Source organism: Hemiscyllium ocellatum, chromosome 23, assembly GCF_020745735.1.
Source record: "Hemiscyllium ocellatum isolate sHemOce1 chromosome 23, sHemOce1.pat.X.cur, whole genome shotgun sequence".
Lineage (NCBI taxonomy): Eukaryota > Metazoa > Chordata > Chondrichthyes > Orectolobiformes > Hemiscylliidae > Hemiscyllium > Hemiscyllium ocellatum.
The window spans coordinates 25105932-25125118 of record NC_083423.1 but is presented as its reverse complement, the minus strand read 5'-3'; the positions used below and the strand labels follow the sequence as shown (position 1 = coordinate 25125118).

The 19187-nt window shown below is 38.2% G+C and overlaps 1 protein-coding gene across 5 annotated transcripts in view; it reads left to right on the top strand.

The window, feature by feature from the left end:
- The window catches only part of kmt2e (lysine (K)-specific methyltransferase 2E), a 124982-nt gene that overhangs the window by 58722 nt on the left and 47073 nt on the right, over positions 1–19187 (top strand). For 4 of the 5 annotated variants that reach the window (XM_060842798.1, XM_060842800.1, XM_060842797.1 and 1 more), the window contains exons 8-14: positions 4259–4297; positions 8163–8402; positions 10531–10661; positions 14206–14323; positions 15064–15173; positions 16203–16467; positions 16622–16720. In XM_060842798.1, coding sequence (XP_060698781.1) covers positions 4259–4297; positions 8163–8402; positions 10531–10661; positions 14206–14323; positions 15064–15173; positions 16203–16467; positions 16622–16720 — 1002 coding nt within the window. The remainder of the gene's footprint in view (positions 1–4258; positions 4298–8162; positions 8403–10530; positions 10662–14205; positions 14324–15063; positions 15174–16202; positions 16468–16621; positions 16721–19187) is intronic. The other variant, XM_060842799.1, reaches the window with a different exon arrangement.

Here is a 19187-nt window from a genome sequence, read left to right as displayed (position 1 = left end):
ATGTTTAATGAGGTCTGAGTATCACTGGCAAGGCCATTATTTGTTGCCATACCTAGTAGCCCTTGAGAGGGTGTTTGTGAGTTGCCTTCTTGAATTGTTGCAATCCATCTGATCTAGATACAACCACAATGCTAATTTTCTTTCTCTAATAATGTTAAAATGATTTGTTGTAAACATTTTCCCATCTGTCATTGTTTTACAGTGGAATATAATGTGCTGTGCAAGTGATTTTCCGTTACTGCTCATGAATTTAATTTCTTTATTAAGTCAAGCATTTATAATGCTCAGGCTTTAGCCACGTTTTAAAAAAAGACTGGTGGGTAAACGTTTTTGCTACAGAATCTGCTTGGGCAACTCTGGACTTCTATATTAAATAGTCTCCTATCACTGTACTCAGTTGTGAATATTTGTTGATACAGTGGGCAAGACCACATTGGTATCATTCAGCCTGTTCTATCATTTTCAAAATCGTTGTTGGTAAAAATTGTCAACAGTCATGGTCAAGTTTTGTGGCAAGCAAATGAATGTTTTTTTCATTCTTTAATGGGATCTGGACATTGCTGGTGAGATGCGTTCTTTGAACTGCTGCGATCCATGTGATATGCATAAGCTAAATGCTATTAGGGAGGGAGTTCCAGGATTTGCACCAACAGCAAAATAGCAATGATATAGTTCCATGAGATAATTGTGTGTGGCTTTGCGGGGAATTGAAATCCTTCTAAGTGATGGCAGTTGCAGCTTTGGAAGGTGTTATCAAAGGAACCTTTTTGAATTTCTACAGTGCATCTATTAAATGGTACTGCTGCCACTGCACATCAGTGGTGGTGGTTATGGAGCAAATGAGACTTGCACCCAAGCCTTCTGGCCAGAGGTAGAGACACTACTACTGCACCACAAAAGCTCCTTCAGGGAGTCTATATACTATTCTAATTAAGTTAGAATCCAAGTGCTGCGCACAACAGGACTGATACTATCAGGATGGACCGGAACCTAGGGTATTACAATATTTGCACAGGATAACCACTACTATGCAAGCCAACCAAGAAATGGAGGAGACCATTGCCACAATCAAATGGCCCCAGACAGCATTCACTCACCCCTTTGCAGAAGAAAAGAAAATCTCCCGTATTAGTTTGGGATCGAGGGGCACCCTGCTTTGATGGAATGCACCCTTTCTGGCTGTAGAAACAACATCGTCACTGAGCTTCTGTCTTGTATATACCCGTCAAAATGCATGCTAGCAGAATGTCCTCAGGAGATCTGTCTGTGATGATGTTTACTGGAATAAAATATGTGACTAGCATATCTGTAATAAACTTGCTTTCCCACTTGGTATGTTTAGCATCTGATGATCTTTCTAACCCCCTAATTGATGCTCTGCTTGAAAGCCACATTTCAAGGGAGGTGGTTCTCTCTTGCTGGAGATGAGAATTGTCTGACCCGTGAGTACAGCCCAAACCTGATGTTGTTCAGATGTTTTTGATGATATATTGCCCTCTACTATTTCTTTTGTCCTTCCTCTCTCTTGCATACCAATCTGGAAATGGAGCAGAAGCAGAATTTGAGGAGAAGTGGTGACATAGTGATAATGACCTACTACTTTGGTAATCCAGAGACACCGATTGGCTCCTGTTGTTGCCATCTTGGTGTTTCCATGGTGCTGAGATGGAAATTTCTACTTTTTGTTTGAAAGCACCTATTTGGCACTGAACTTGTGAACAGTAATGAAGAAAGTAAAACTTGATGTATTGGGCAGCACTGCTGTAGTTATGTTTGACATACAAGGAATATTTCTATGCAAGCCTCCTCAATATTTAATGCAGTTCTTTTGCCTGTCTTACATTTTGCAGCTGAAGGCTTTATTCTGTTGCAAACTTTTTCAGTTGCCGTCAGTTTACCTGAAACTAACTGTGATAGTTTCTTCAGGGATTAATGAACGTGGCTCTACTGTTTGACATAATAAAGCAGTAATGGGGAAGTCATGTTTGTTGTACTCAATTGTAAAGCCATTCTAATTTTGAACAACATTATTTTTCAAGTGCAGCCTTGGTATTTAATTTTACTGCTGTTTGTAAATCATCAACATTAAAACACTTTATAAATTAATATGACAATCACATTAGAAGGATCTTTGTACAAACGTAATATTATGTGCAGCCTGTCTGCAACTACTGTGTTGTAACATAAGGGATAGCATGTTTGAAACAGAAATATAGTATTTAGAAATAAAATAGTGCCCACATCTGAAGAAAACTCTGGTATCTTAAGGCTACTTTTGAAGGTTTCCAAAATCTTTGGTTTTAGAAATAGAACAATAGAGTTTTTTTTTAAAAAAAAGTTACGCTGATAAATCACTGGTAGGCCCCAGCTTCAAATATTGATTCTAATTCTGGCATCAGACTTTTAGGAAGATATCAAGACTTTGGAGAGAACAGTGGGCATTTAATAGACTAAAGACCAGTAATGGAGGACTTAAATATGTGGAAGGAGTGCTGAAGCTGGGATGGTTCTTCTTTGAGCAGGGGATGCTTCCAAATATAGATGTCCCAAATAAATTTTCAAAGAAGAAATGAAAGAGAAATTACTCCCAGTGATGATTGGTCAGTAATCAGAATTAAGATGAATTTGCAAATGAACAAGAGGAATGAACAAGAAGAATTTTGTTTTAACACACTCAAGTTGTTATTGTAAATAAATCTGTGGCTAGAAAGTAAATCTGAACAGCTTTGGTAATTGACCTACTTTTCTGTGCTGATGGCCTCAATTTAGCACTCCTTTGATTGGGGTGCAACTCTCTAATTGCTTCTAAAATCTATGGCAAAAACTGCAGTTGTTTTTGTGTTAATCTGTTGAATGTAGGGGTCCTCAGGAATTCGAGGTTTGTCTTTTAATAAATTTTTCAAGCCTGTTTGTAATTGGAAGCTTTATAAATTAGTGTAAAGTTACCTAGCATAACTATGATCTTCCTGATTCTTAATGTTCATTTTTCCCAGCCTAGGTTTCATTTTACGTTGGCTTAACACACTATTATTTCTTTATTGCTGTTAAATGATGCTTCACTGGTGATTCCATGTGTTATAACTGCAGGTGTGTTTTAACAGAGTTGTAGACTGCTGCACATCTGACTATCTAGGTTGTAAATTTTTACAGGGATAGGATATTTATTTAATTTTTTCCTCTCTTTTCTTGCCCCCAGCAAGGGCTTACATGAACATTTAGTTGTGAAGATTTGAATTCTGTCATACAGAAATGAGGAAAGCTGTTCTTTCTCTGTGCAAGTGATTGGGGCCAGTTGGTACGACTCATCCTTCTGGTTAGCAAGGTTACATGGCTGAATTCAATCCAGGCTTACGTTCCATGCAAAACCAATCAAAAGTTTAATCTGCTGATGCTGTTGTGTATTACCTCGGAGAAAATGTTAGGGACATCTGAACTTGTCATGTACGTTTTGTGGTTTTTGCTGAGTCCGGCAATATTGCTGTGGCCAGTGTGCTTTCTGTCCTTGAGATTTGAGGAACTCAGTTTACACAATTTGATGATAATAGCCTCTTTAAGAGTATGTTCTATTTTGTTTGTGTAATTAATCATTTGGCTTGATAACGTTAAGACTATGTTCAGCAAAATGTATGTAAAAGTAGGAAATGTAATTGAACAATTTCTGTCTATTTAGAAAATATACTTTTCATTATAGGTACTCTTGAGGGATGAAGGTTAAGAAAGAGAGAAGGGCAAATAGAAAATAAATATTTAATGTTTAAAGACAAAATGTGTAACTGGAATGAGGAAAATGAAAATAGGATATAGAAGTGGTAGATGAAAAAGCAGACACATGAAGAGAGTTTGGATTTTACACAATTGCTTGCTTTCATGATCTTGGAGATTTCTAAGAATTTCACCTCCTCGATTTGTGCTGTGGCATTTTGGGTTACCTTTCAAATTGAGGTCTCCAATGCATTCCTGTTGCAGAAATATTAAATAGTCAGTCTTTGATGTGGTCTCCTAGTGTTTCTAGTGGTCACCAATGAGAATTCTGCTAAAATAAAAGAATTAAGCAGATCAAAGCTTCATGGGATCCCCTGTACAAATGGTATTCATGTTATTGCTTTATAAAATTGTGATATGGAAATCTTAATTTGGTTGGGAAGAGCACTGAGCAAAGATAAAGCATAAAGCCAAGAGGAGAGGAGAGGAGAGACATTCTTGCATGTTCTAATACATGGCTTCTATTAAGTAAATAGATAAATTTCATATCTTTCAGCCTTTCCGAGAAGGATCCAGAAAATCTTCAAGAGTAAAGGTAAGAAGAATTTATGCTATTACATTGATCTTGTATGTTGAATATTATAAAACGACTGTGCACCTCCATATGTATACACAATTAAAATAGAGTCATAGAGGTATACAGCATGGAAGGAGACCTTCTGGTCCAATTCGTCTACACTGACCAGATACCCTATTGTAAATCTAGTGGCATTTGGCCATATCCCCCTCAAACCTTGTTATTCATACAACCATCCAGATACCTTTTAAATGTTGTAATTGTACCAGACAACACCACTTCCTCTGGCAGTTCACGCCATACACACACCCTCTGCGTAAAAAAGTTGACCCTGAGGTCCCTTTTAAATCTGTCCCCTTGCACCTTGAACATATGCCCTCTCGTTTTGGACTCACCCACCCTGGGGAAAATACCGTATCTATTTATCCTATGATTATCCTATCCTCTCATGATCTTATAAACTTCTGTAAGATCAACCCTTGACCTACAATGTTTCAGGGAAAATAGCCCCAGCCTATTCAGCCACTCCCTCGAGCTCAGACCCTTCAAACCTTGCAACATTCTTGTAAAGCTTTACTGAAATCTTTCAAGATTCACAAAATTATTCCTTCAGAAGGGAGACCAGAATTTCCTTGATTTGCCTTTCCTAAATGCAGCACCTTGCATTTATCTGAACTCCACCTGCCACTCTTTGGCTCATTGGCCCACCTGATCAAGATCCCATTGTACTCTGAAGTAACTCTCTTCACTGTGCTTGCATCTCTAATTTGGTGTCATCTGCAAACTTATTAATCATATCTCCTATGTTCACAACCAAATCATTTGTATAAAGGACAAAAAGCAATGGACCAGCACCAGCCCTTGTGGCTCACCATTGGCCACAGACCTCCAGTCTGAACAGAAATCCTCCACCACCACACTCTGTCTTCTACATTTGAGTTCATTCTGTATCCAAATGGCTAGTTATCTCTTTATTGTACGTGATCTAGTCTTGTTAACTAGTCTAACATGAGGAACCTTGTTGAACGTCTTACTGAAATCCATATTAATGAAGTCCACTGCTATGCTCTCATCAATCCTCTTTGTTAATTCTTCAAAATACTCAATCATCTCAGTGAGACACAACTTCCCCCGTGACTATCCCTAATAAGTGACTGCCTTTCCAAATACGTGTAAATCCTGTCCCTTAGGATTATCACCACCGATGTCAGGCTCACTGGTCTATGTTCCCTGCCTTTTCCTGCCCATCTTTCTTAAATAGTGCTACAACATTGGACAACGTCCAGTCTTCTAGCCCCTCACCTTTGGCTATTGATCATACAAATATTTCAGCAAGGGACCCAATAAACACTTTCTTAGCTTCCCACAAAATCCTAGGGTACACCTGATGCTAAAGTCCTGGAGATTTATCTACCTTTATGCGTTTTAAGATATCCAACACCACCACCTATGCAACATGGACATTTTTCAAGATGTCGCTATTTATTTATCCATGATCTTTATCTTCCATCTCCTCCTCCACAGTAAACATTGATCCCAAATGCTCATTTAGTATCTCCCCCATCTTCTGCAATTCCACATGTAGGCTGCCTTGCTGATCTTTGCGGGGTTGTATTCTCTCCCTAGTTATCCTTTTTTTTCCTTAATGTATTTCTAGAAAACCTTTGGATTCCCCTTAAACCTATTTGCCAAAGCTACGTGACGTTCCCTTTTTGCCCTCCTGATCTCCCTTGTAAGTGTACTCCTATTGCCTTTATATAATTCCCTCGATCTCTGCTGTCTGTACCTGACATATGCTTCTTTTTGTTGACCAAAGCCTTAATTTCTGTAGTCATCCATTCTGTACACCTACTAGCCTTGCCCTTCACTCTAACAGGAAGATACTGCCTATGGACTCTTGTCATCTCATTTTTGAATGCTTCCCAGTTTCCAGCCATCCCTTAACCTGCGAACATCCGCGCCCCCCCCCCACCCCCCCCATCAACTTTTGAAAGCTTTTGTCTAGTACCATTAAAATTAAAAATCTCACAGCACCAGGTTATAGTCCAGCAGGTTTTTTTTTTAAAATACTAGCTTTTGGTGCACTGTTCCTTCATCAGGAGCACACTCTGAAAGCTAGTACTTACAAATAAACCTGTTTGATTATAACCTGGTGTTGTGTGACTTTAAATTTTGTCCATCCCAGTCCGACACCAGCACCTCCACATCATTGCTATCCTTAAAATTGGCCTTCCTCTAATTTAGAACTTTAATTTATAGATCCAGTCTATCCTTTTCCATTACTATTTTAAAACTAATGTGGTCACTGGCCCTGAAGTGGTCCCTACTGACAACTCAGTCACTTGCCCTGCCTTATTTCCCAAGAGTAGGTTTGCACCTTCTCTTGTAGGTACATCCACATACTAAATCAGAAAATTTTCTTGAACACTCTTGGCAAATTCCTCTCAATCCAAGCCCTTAACACTATGGCACTTCCTGTCTATGTTTGGAAAACTGAAACTCCCGATAATAATCGCCCTACAGAAAACTGAGATCTCCTTGCAGGTTTATTTCTCAATTTTTTGCTGCTTTTAGCAGATCTAGTACAATCCCATTATGGTGATCATCCCTTTCTTATTTCTCAGTTCCACCCAAATAACTTCCCTGGATGTATATTCAGGAATATCTTCCCGAAGTACAGTAGTAATATTATCCTTAATGAAAAAGCCAATATAAATACAAGTTATCCGTTTCATTTCATAATATTGTGACACAACTTTATCAGCAATCTTATCGATAATGATTTACATTTGAGTGTTACAATCATTTTTCATGTTTTGAGTAATTGTAATTGTGGAAGTGTGATATTCAATGATCATTTCTGATTCTGGTCCCACTCCTGTGGGTTGACGAATGCTGTGGTTAAGCAATTGAGTTAGAGCTGTCATGTCCAGTTTGGATCAGGTAATCACGTGTTTGGGTGGATTCTTCAGGAAAATAAGCGATCATTTCCTTAAAAGTCATGTTTGTGTGCTTTTACGATGTGGAGGCATTACTTAACTAGGGTTTTGATCAATGAAGTAAATATCATGAGCAGGTATCATGATTTCTGCTCCTATCTGATTTTTGGCTTTGGCAAAAAGTAATAGCCCAAAAGTAAAGTCACTGAATTGAATGTCAGGTAATATATTTGGAAAAGGATCATACATTGCTACTTACAATTCCTTTCATTAGAAGAGGTAAGTAAACAGATAAGTGTGAGAAACGGTCTTATTTTCAGTTCTTGAAAGTGAACAGGTGTTATTTATAAATTTATTGTAATTCTTACTTATTTCATTTAATCTTTATCCTAAATTAGTTACTAATTGGTTAAAGTTCCTACATGTGGAAGTAAAATTAGGTTAGATCAGATTCCCAACAGTGTGGAAACAGGCCCTTCAGCCCAACAAGTCCACACTGACCCTCCGGAGAGTAACCCACCCAGATCCATTTCCCTCTGACTAATGCACCTCACACTATGGGCAATTTAGTGTGGTCAATTCACCTGACCACATCTTTGGACTATGGGAGGAAACCGGAGCACCCAGAGGAAACCCATGGAGAAACAGGAAGAATATTCCAACCCCACACAGACAGATGCCCGAGGCTAGAATTGAAACTGTTTCCCTGGCGCTGTGAGGCAGCAATGCTAACCACTGAGCCACTGCTGCTTTGCTGCAAACTTTTGCATGCATGCAGTTCTCAGGCTTAATATTTTAATATTGTGGGTTGGTGTCAATAGAAAATGTTCTTGTATTTATTGTCCTAAATGTATATTGTGCATGTGCGAATGCAAGATGAGGGAGAGAAACAGAAATTCAAGGGATGTACATGCATTGATTTGTGTTGTTGCTTTCTTGTTCAGCAATGTTCAGTATCAGAAGCCGATGTTGTTGATAATGCCAGTTTTGTGTGGGAAAACAAAATCAAAACCTGGATGGATCGCTATGAGGAAGCGGATGGGAATCAGTATAGTGAGGATATCCAAAATATTCTTGAAGCACATCGATTAGCAGTAGAGATAACTGATGGACATGAGAAAATGGAAGTGGTCAGTAGATCAGACCTAAACACCAACCTTACAGCCTTTAAGCCTCCAATTGAGGTAAGTTGAGAACTTCACAGTTCAACAGTCGGTCATTTTGTTAAAAGAACAACTCATCCTGAACTTACTTTCACTGCAAATAGCATTTGTTTTCCCTTTTATTTCCATCTCATTCTGTGTTTTTGTTTCTCTGCCTCGCGAATATTATGACACGCTACTCCCAGGTAGCCTTCCTTTTCCACTATTCGCATCTTTTCCAACTCCAGAATCTCTAATCATCAAACCTGCCAGTGCAATTTGCAACACAAATTCACTTCTATTATATTACTTAATTATTATGTTTATGCCACAATTTGATCAAAATCCTTCTGCTGTGCTTACCCATAAATACTTGCCACCAATGTGAAACAATTATAATATGGCCTTACAATCTGATCCTGCAAAGTTTGTTTTCTGAGTGCTAAGTGGCATCAGTTATCCTGGTTTCAAGCCAGGAATTTTCCATTTTCGTTATCTTGATAAAGGCAAAATAATTGGAGTGCAGCTCCTTTAACAACAAGTGTCAGCAAGAAATGTTGATACCTGTTTGATGTCTACATTGCAAAATTGCTGCAGACTGAACTCAAACAATGTATTTGCTTGCACCTTAATATACAGTCCTCAAACCAACAAATTAAGTTTTGAAAATATGTAGTGAATGTGGAACTGGAGAACTAGATGCTCCTTCTGATCCCATGTTAAAATCATTGATGTACATAGTGAATGTACGTCCCCCGAATTAAACTGTTAGGCAGTCATTGCTTTCAAGTGCTTTGAAAGATTGCTCTTGATTCTGTCTAGCTAATTTTTAATCTAGTCTGCTAGCCTTGTAATTCCATTTCTGTCGATCATCCCTAATAATCTCCCAAGTAGTACTTGCATCAGAAAATTTGCTTAACTCCTTATGCCCCGTATGCACTGCGGTTATGCCGTCTATTAGGCTGAAAAGTCAAATAGGTTGAGGAAACCTGTCCACAATTTCAGTGGCTACCAGTGGAACAGAAAGCAGTTTTTGTTGTTAGTTGAAGGGTCAGTAATGAGGGGTATAGTTTTAAAGTGAAAGATGGTGGGGATTTGAGGAAAAGCTTTTTCATCTGGAGGGTGATAGAGTTATGGAATGCACTGCCTGGGGTCGTAGTTGAGGCAGAAAACCACATAACCTTTAAAAGTATTTAGATGAGCATTTGAAGTCTCATAACGTTCAAGGGTATGGGACTAGTATAGGTAATAATTTAATTTTTGGGGACACTGACTTGATGAGCTGAAGAGCCTCTCCAATACTGTATGATTCTGTATTTCTGTGCCCTGCAGCAATTTAATTACTGAGCGCGGCTTTAATTGTTTTAAAGCAAGACTGCTGCTCCTTTCTCGGGAGGATAGTCCCACTTTAGAGAGGTGCTAACCAGTCAGATTGGTCAATAACTCAATAGTCACACCACCAACATGAGGAGTGCTGCTGGGGCTAGCAGCATTCTCTAATGTTGAGGAAACTGGCTTAAAAGTTTGGTGTAGGGTTTTTTAAAGCAAATAGTGAGACTGGAGGGATGAGGCACTCAGAAACCAGGCTGAAGGCCTAATGTTTGTGGTGGTAGTGCAGGTGGAAATATCTTAGGAGTGGGAAATGTTGCTGATGGGCTGAGGTTGTGAAAGGTGCTCATAATTATAAATAGCCAATTTTTAAATATTTTCTCAACATGGCAATCAGTACAACACATTCTAAAAATGAAGTGTAGCCTTAATAGAAGGAAGATTTGCAAAGTTTAAAGAGAATGTTGCACTTTTTCACACTGTTGTGGCATGTATGTTTTGGTATTGTTTGTGAAGTTTGATTGATTCTTCAATTAATTACCTCTGTAAATTATTTTGACATTGATTTTTCTACCTCTGTGTGATATATAAACACACAGTTGCAATGAATAGCTGTCCAGCAATTGTACATACTTTAACCTGCTTTGTACAGAGTGGTGTGAATATAAACTCATTACACTGGAATGGTTGAAGATGATAGCAGGGAGAGGAAATTAAGCTGGTGTAGGGGAGAGGGGTGGAGTAAGAAGGAGGCAGAGTTCTTACATCACAAAATAGACATTTGCCTGTTTCTGTTATGCTAATTGACACTATGTCCATCATTAAGAATTTTTTCTTTCAGAGTCAAGTGCAGAAAAATAAAAGAATATTGAAAGCTGCCAAAGATTTGCTTCCTGATACCTTTATAATTGAATATCGAGGAAAGTTTATGCTACGGGAACAATTTGAAGCCAATGGTCATTTCTTCAAAAGGCAAGTTTAAGAAATTAAGTTCACTGTTATTTTTGTGACCATAACATTCTTAAAATTTAACTTTTAAAAACTTCTTTTGGAAGCAAGAATTAACTACCTTCCTTTGGTTTTAATTCTCATCAAGTCTTGTGGCTACAGCCCTTGGTCACCATTTTAGTAGATGGTCACCATAGATGGCTTTGTAATCTGCTTGTGAAGTAATCCTTTTGACTTGTTCTCATTAAAGAATATAATAAAGCATAAAAAGATTGGCAGCCAATTAGGTTATTGAGCCTAATCCTTTTCATAACCTGTGCAACTTAATTAGCAGTATTCGCTGACTCATCAGTATCACCATCTGAAGCAATGGTCTGTTAACTACAGCAGACATCCTGATACAAAATTTAGTCTAGCAAAACACAAGCCATTAAAGATTAGCACATCTTCACACTACCGAATTTTAATGTATAGTTGGAAAAATTTAAAACACTTGAGTTTGAAATTGTTAAGTCTAGAAGTTCTGGGGCAGTCTGCCCATGAATAATGTCTCCATTAAGTGTTCTGTGAATGAGTCTTCAATCCTTCAAGTTGATTGGTTAAAGATATAGCTGCAAATGTGTTGCTGGTCAAAGCACAGCAGGCCAGGCAGCATCTCAGGAATAGAGAATTCGACGTTTCGAGCATAAGCCCTTCATCAGGAATAAGAGGATATAAACCATTTCACTTGGGTTCCATTTCCCTGATGTGACTTTATCAGCTCATGCTGTTTGCAACACGCCGCATCAAAATGTAAAATTCTAATCAATAAAGATGAGTTAAAGGAAGGGTGAATGCCATTAAATGCAATATTTGGTTTATGTCACATAAGTTTTAAAAATGATGGCTGGTTGAGATGAAAGTATTTCTGTAAGTCAGAGAATTATTTCAAGTATAGCTAATAGTTTGACAATTTGATTAATGGTATTCTTTCTGTTGCACGATCAAGTGTACAAGTTACATTCGGGACATCAACAACAACTTGTATTTTGGTAGCATTATTAATGCTATATTCTGTAAAGCACCTTCAGCTATTTGCTAAGACATATTTTGAGCCAAAGAAGGAAATATTATATGCCTGAGGAAAAAGAGAGATGGGTAGGTTTAGGAAGAAAATGCTAGAATCTGAAGGTCAGACAGCTACATGTACAGCCACCTATTGTGCTCCAAATGACATGGGAGAGGCTGTGAACAAGAAGCCATGGTTAGAGACAAACAGAACTCCGAGCTTTGTACGTTTGGAGAACATTACTGCGATATGGAGGATAGAGGCTCTATTGTGTGTTGAAAGATGAGAATTTTGAAATCAAGGTATTGTTGCACTCCAGCAATCAGCATGGCTCAGTTAAGCACCACAGTACTGGCTGAGAGGAATTTGGTGCAAATTCAGTCGTTAACAGCAGAAGTTTTAATGTGGTGAGGTTTATTGAGAGTCAAAAATTAATGGTCAACTATTGGAATTGTTTTCAATTAGATGAATAATTCAGTAACAGGTCTGCAATGGTAGGGCCTGAAATTCCTAGTATTATAGAAATAGAAGTAGATGGTCTTTATAATGTAGATGGAGTCACAAAATCATGCTCAGGGTCAAATAGTAAACTGAGATAGTGAACTAGTTCAGTCTGGAAATTGACCAGGCAGGGCAATGAACATGTTAGCTGGGAAACAGAGTTTGAGATGTGTATTTCTGACATTCAGTTGGAGAAAGTCTGACTCATCTGAGAATGGATGTTGGGCAAACAAGTTTGCATCTCATTTTGATTTGTATATGGGGTATGGACATCACTGGCTAGGCCAGCATTTATTACCGATCCTTAATTTCCTTGAAAATGTTGACGGTGAGCTGTCTTCTTGAATTGTTGTAGTCTTTAGGAACTATTTCTCCAGGAATTACTGTCAATTAAATTCTTTCAAGAATGAGTAAACCAGGTTTCTGTAAATTGGTGATTCACTTCTTTAATGCTGGGAGGGCTTACTCTTTTATTTTTTCTCCATCACCTCCGGGACTTGAATGTCTCACTTTTAACTTGATGATAAATGGGCACTATACAAAATATTAAAGCAGTAGAATGCAATTTTAATGACCACCTGCAGTTTGAATGCTGCCATCTCAATCTTTACTCATTAGATTAGATTACTTACAGTGTGGAAACAGGCCCTTCGGCCCAACAAGTCCACACCAACCCGCCGATGCACAACACACCCAGACCCATCTCATGTATATGTTGCTTGCAAGAATCACTGGGCAGTGATTAAGAATTGAACCATTGCTGTTTTATTCCTCCCTCTGCTCCCCCAAAACATTCAACTCATACAAAGGCACAGACGCTAACTATAATGTCACCTTCATCATTTCCCATAGATCAGGATTCAAACCTAAGATATTGTGCTATATGCTGCAGTATTGACCAGATGGGCCAATGGGCACAGAAATGGCAGATGGAAATTAATTCAGATAAATGAGAGGTGCTGCATTTTGGAAAAGCAAATCTTAGCAGGACTTATATACTTAATGGTAAGGTCCATGGGAGTACTGCTGAACAAGGAGACCTTGGAGTGCAGGTTCATAGCTCCTTGAAAGTGGAGGATAGGATAGTGAGGAAGGCATTTGGTATGCTTTCTTTTATTGGTCAGAGTATTGAGTACAGGAGTTGGGAGGTCGTGTTGCGGCTGTACAGGACATTGGTTTGGCCACTGTTGGAATATTGCATGCAATTCTGACCTCCTTCCTATTGGAAAGATGTTGTGAAACTTGAAAGGATTCGGAAAAGATTTACAAGAATGTTGCCAGGGTTGGAGGATTTGAGCTACAGGGAGAGGCTGAACAGGCTGGGGCTGTTTTCCCTGGAGTGTCGAAGGCTGAGGGGTGACCTTATAGAGGTTTATAAAATCATGAGGGGCATGGGGTAGGGTAAATAGGCAAAATCTTTTCCCTGGGGTCGGGGAGTCCAGAAATAGAGGGCATAGGTTTAGGGTGAGAGGGGAAATATATAAGAGACCTATGGGGGAACTTTTTCACTAAGAGGGCGGTACGTGTACGGAATGAGCTGCCAGAGGATGTGGTGGAGACTGGTACAATTGCAACATTTAAGAGGCATTTGGATGAGTATACGAATAGGAAGGGTTTGGGGGGAATATGGGCCAGGTGCTGGCAAGTGGGACAAGATTGAGTTAGGATATCTGGTCGGGATGGACTGGTTGGACCGAAGGGTCTGTTTCCAATCTGTACGTCTCTATGACTCTATTAGAACACAATCTAGCCAAGTCATCAGGGTAACTTGTGCAAAGTTATGTCAAGTCATAAATGTAAGACTTCATGTTGGTTGATGGATAGGTTTCTGAAACCAAGGAAAGTATTACATGCCAAAATGAGAAAATAGTTTTTTGTTATTTATGGAAAGGGACAATTGACAATTTTTTCATGAACATAATTTACGGAGGGAACTTGCAAAGCTGTTGAAAGTAACACGTCGAGCAAAATCTGGTGACCTAGCACTATCTATCTTAGTTTTTACTGTTTTCCTTCTAGGCCTTATCCCTTTGTGTTATTTTATTCAAACTTTCGTGGACTAGAAATGTGTGTGGATGCAAGAACATTTGGAAATGAAGCACGATTCATCAGACGGTCTTGTATACCAAATTCAGAGGTGAATTATTTCTTGATAAAACATTTGGGTTTAACTGTCGTTGGAGCTTGCAGTCAGCTATGAACAAAAGGTGTCGGTATTTCATTAGAAGTATATTTGTTCACAGACTTTGCTTTGGAACAAGCTATAATAAGGAGTCACTTTGGCACAGCAACCTCTGCAGGAGTTCAGTGCCTACTTGTAAAGGACCAGCAACTCTTGAATTTTCTTCGCCAATAAGTTTGAAAAATTGTTGATGAGATTGTAGAATCTGATTCAGGAGGTGTCTGTTGGAATAGTTACTTGGAATAGCTTTTAAAAATATTTACTTCATCAAATCTTCAGCAATAATTAAATTCCAAAGAAATTAAAGTTCCACAATTATAAAACTTAATTTTCCATGCCAAAATGGTTATTGATAATAATTAAGACTTTTAAACAAAAAATCGTGAAAATTGACTTGTCTTGAAGTGAGGAAAGCTCATCTATTTTTGATTAATTTACTGCATTTCTATCTCATATGTAGATCAAAATCACACTTTTTCATCTATTTCTCTGCTTGGTGTTTGGTAAGATATTGGTATAGTGCAGTTTCAGGAAGACTAGAAACTCTTGGATAGCAGGTTCCTCGTTCCTGCACTTAACTGCACAAATGACTGCTAGAAATTATACTTTTAAAATGGTCAATCAAGGCCTTTTTTTTGTTTTTTATTCAAAACTGAGACCATTTAATTTTATTTTGCACGTTTTTGAAATTCTAGGTTCGACATGTTATCAAAGATGGTATGATTCACCTTCATATTTGCTCTGTGAGAAGCATTCCAAAGGGAGCTGAAATTACGATTGGATTTGATTTTGATTATGGGAACTGGTAAGTATGTTTGTGACAGCATGTTGACTGTGGACAACTAGGTAGGTTTTATCATAAGCTTGAAGAAATAAAATACTCCAATCAGGTTCAATTTGACAATGTTTTCTAATCCTAACAAGGATTTAATCAGCAGGTTAAAAAAAGCTATAACAAGACATTTCTGGCAGTAGTATAATTCATAGGTTAGTATGATAAGTGACCACCCTGACCTGACCAATGCTCCACCATCACTACCTGACTATCTCAAGTGTTTCCAATTATTATACAGGTGTTGGGGAGATAAATGAAAGAAAGAGCACATACCCTTTCATTGGACAGATTGCGTTAAATGCATCCCTAACATGCCTGCAACTAAGATTATTTTTATTTCTTCGTCCATGATCACAGTGCTATATCATCCATTACTATTCTGAATAGCCACTAATTCTATGTTTGTTTGCTGCTGTGAATATTGATGTTACTATTCCCTTTGAGATCTAAAATTACATGCAAAAAAAAAGTGAGGCTTAAAATAAGGTAAGGAAGGGTACCAGAAACTCATTAAAAGTTAAGGTAGACGGAATGAGTAAAGAATAAAGGTCGACAATGGAGTAGAAGAAAACAGGTGATAGGTATGAATGGATTGCGAAGGGTGACAAGAAATACCCAAGACAAAGAAGCAAGACAGGAGTAGGGTCAGAAGGTGGTATCCAAGCAATAAGCAAGGGTCAGGAACATGGACAGAAAAGCAAAGATTCCTAAAAAGGAATTGAACAAAGTTGGAAGGACAAGAGGGAGGGGTGGATTCAGAAAAAGGATAAAGAAACAAACGTGACAAGACAGGGACGTCAAAACAAAGCAGGCCAGAGAAAAAACTTATTCAAGCAAAATATAATGTAATTAATTGAGTGATCAGAAGTTGAGTTCTCTTCTTGCACTACTGAAGTGACCATTTTGATTGCACAGTTGAAAGTTGATAAATTTCATGTTTTGTGAATGAAAATCTGCTTTCACATAAAACGATTTGAAGTACATTCTTCCTCCACACAGCAAATACAAAGTGGATTGTGCGTGTCTAAAGGGGAATCCAGATTGTCCAGTGCTCAAACAAAACTTAGAGCCAACCGAAAACATCAGCACTGGCTACGAAACAAGAAGGAGAAAAGGAAAGAAAGAAAAGGACAACTTGAAAGATAAGGATGCTCAAAATCAAAATGCCTCTTCTGATACTGAAGGAACAGCCACCAAAACAAAAGCTTTGGATAATAAACAGAGAAAATTGTCTCCTCTCAGGGTGTCTCTGTCTAACAACCAGGTAAAAACATGTCAAATCTTGATTATAGGAAGTAATTTTGACTTGATAGCCAGCTGTACACCCCTGTAGCAGCTGATCTAGTGAGAATATAGCTTTCCATCATCTGTAGAGAGAGTAGTGCAGATCATGTAAAGCAGTCATTTCCATCTTGCAGGAGCCAGATATAATTGAGGAAATAGAAGAAAAACCTCCAGTTAGCAATGAAGTAGAGATGGAATCTGAGGAGCAGATTGCAGAGAGAAAAAGAAAGATGGTAAGTTGACAGGCAAATAGCTGCTTCATGCTATTTCTAGACTTCAGGCGCTGATAAAGCTTTAAATGAATGCTAATTGTTGTTGCTTTAGAAATTAGGTTTCCATTAGTATAATTTTATAAGATTGTCTTATTTGTGTGTTGAGTTCCCTCTAAGAGTCACTAGTTAGATTTTAGCACCAAAAGATATTGTATCTGTAGACTGTTGCTGTAGTTTTTACATCAATGTAATAATCCAATTTGCCTGGCTGTGCTGCTTCTTGTAAAAACTTAAATCTGTCTTTATTCAGATGTTTTGATACTTTTCTTGAACATATTTGACACTGTGGTGCTTTCAGAAATTATATCAAGTAACTTTTAACACTTAACTAAAGAAGAGCAACCAATTCTATGTGGCTGAGAATTTAGACACTTCATCAGCATTTCTCACATTTCAGAGCGTGGTAATTAATTTTATAAACCTTTACCCCTTTCTGCATATCTTTTAATTTTCTTTTTGTTTGGCCGTCATCATTATCCATGTTTTTGACAAAACATGCTGTTGCTTCCATTCTACTGAGGAAAAAATAAGCAAGTGCTAATATTGTGGGAATATTTCTTGATAATGCAGTGAAAAAGAATGAATTCACCAATGTCATTTGTTAATTACGGTCATTGTTAATTAAGTTAATTATGTTAATTAGTTAAATGTTCAAGGGTATTCAGTATTCCAAAAGATGGATATGAAGGAGCAGAGGTGGAGTTGCTTTACTGCTTAAGGATGACATCAAAGCTGTCTTAAGAAATAATGTTTGGACTAGAAATCAAAATGTTGAATCAGTCCAAGTGTAAATAAAAAGCAAGGGAAGAAACCTCTTTGTAGGAGTAATTTACAGGCCTCTGAACAATATTTCCAAAGTAGGGCATTGTATAAACCAGGAAATAATGAGGGCATGTGAGAAGAGCATAGCAGTAATTATGGGCAATTTGAACATGCATGTTGACTGGATTAATCAACTTAGCAAGGGTAGCCTTGAAGAAAGGTCAGAGTGCATAAGGGATTGTTTCTTAGAGCACTATGTCATGGAGCCACCCAGAGAACTGACTACTTTAGATTTGGTATCAGTGTCAGTTTATTGAAGGACAAGTCATGCTTAACAAATTTGCTGGAATTCTTTTGAGGATGTAATAATGGGGTTCCACTGGATGTGGTGCACCTAGACTTCCAGAAAACATTTGACAATGTGCTGTGTAAAAGACTGATCAAGAAGGTTGGATTGTGTGGGGTTAAGCATAGAGCATTGGCTTGTTTAGACAATTGGCTGACTGACTGAAAGCAGAGGGTTAGGATAAATGGGTCTTTCTCTGGATGGTGAACTGTAACTAGTGGGATGCTGCAAGGTTCAGTTCTTGGACGTATTTACAGTCTGTGCTAATGATCTGCAAGTAGGGACAGTGTGTAACATAGCTAAGTTCACAGGTGATACTAAAATAATTGGGAAAGCAAGGTGTCATGGGGAGATAGAATTTACAGATGGATATTGATAGTCAGGGGAATGAGCCAGAATCTGGCAGATGGAGTTTAATATAGATATTAATATAGATAAATGTGAGATTGTCCATTTTGGCTAGAATAATTAAAGGGCAAATTATTATTTCAATGGGAAACAGATTCAAAGTCCGTCACTGCAGAGGAATCTGGGTATTTTTTAGTTTGGATTAGATTCCCTACAGTATGGAAACAGGCCATTTGGCCCAACAAGTCCACATTGACCCTCCAAAGAGTAACCCACCTAGACCTATTCCCTACTGTATATTTACACCAGACTAATGCAACGAACACTCTGGGCAATTTGGCATGACTAATCCACCTAATCTGTTCATCTTTAGATTGTGGGAGAAAACCCACACAGACATGGGGAGAATGTGCAGATGCCACAGACAATCGAACTCTGGTCCCTAGCACCGAGAGGCAGTGGTGCTAACCACTGAGCTATTGTGTCCCCCATTTTGTGCATGAATTGCCAAAAATGGATATGCTAGTGCAGCATATATTACCAAACACAAATTAATTTATTAGAAAAAGACTGGATTATAAAGGTAAAGAAATGTTGTTAAAATTATATAAGGTATTAGTGAGATAACATCTGGAGTATTATGTCCGGTTTTGGTCTCCTTACCTGAGGAAGGATGTGGTGGCACTGGAGACATTTCAGAGGAGGTTCATCAGATTGATTCCAAGGATGAAAAGACTGTCATACGAGGAATGGTTGAGAAGAATGAAAGGCGATCTGATTGAGGTGTATAAAATGCTAAAAGGGATTGATAAGGCAGACTTTGAACTCTGTATAACTCTGTTTCCTCTGTGGGACAGTCTCGAAGTAGAGGTCATGATTATTGAGTGAGAGGACATAGGTTCAAAACTGGGATGATGAGAAACTATTTCTATCTGACAGTTGTGAATCTGTGGAATTTACTGCTGCAGAGTG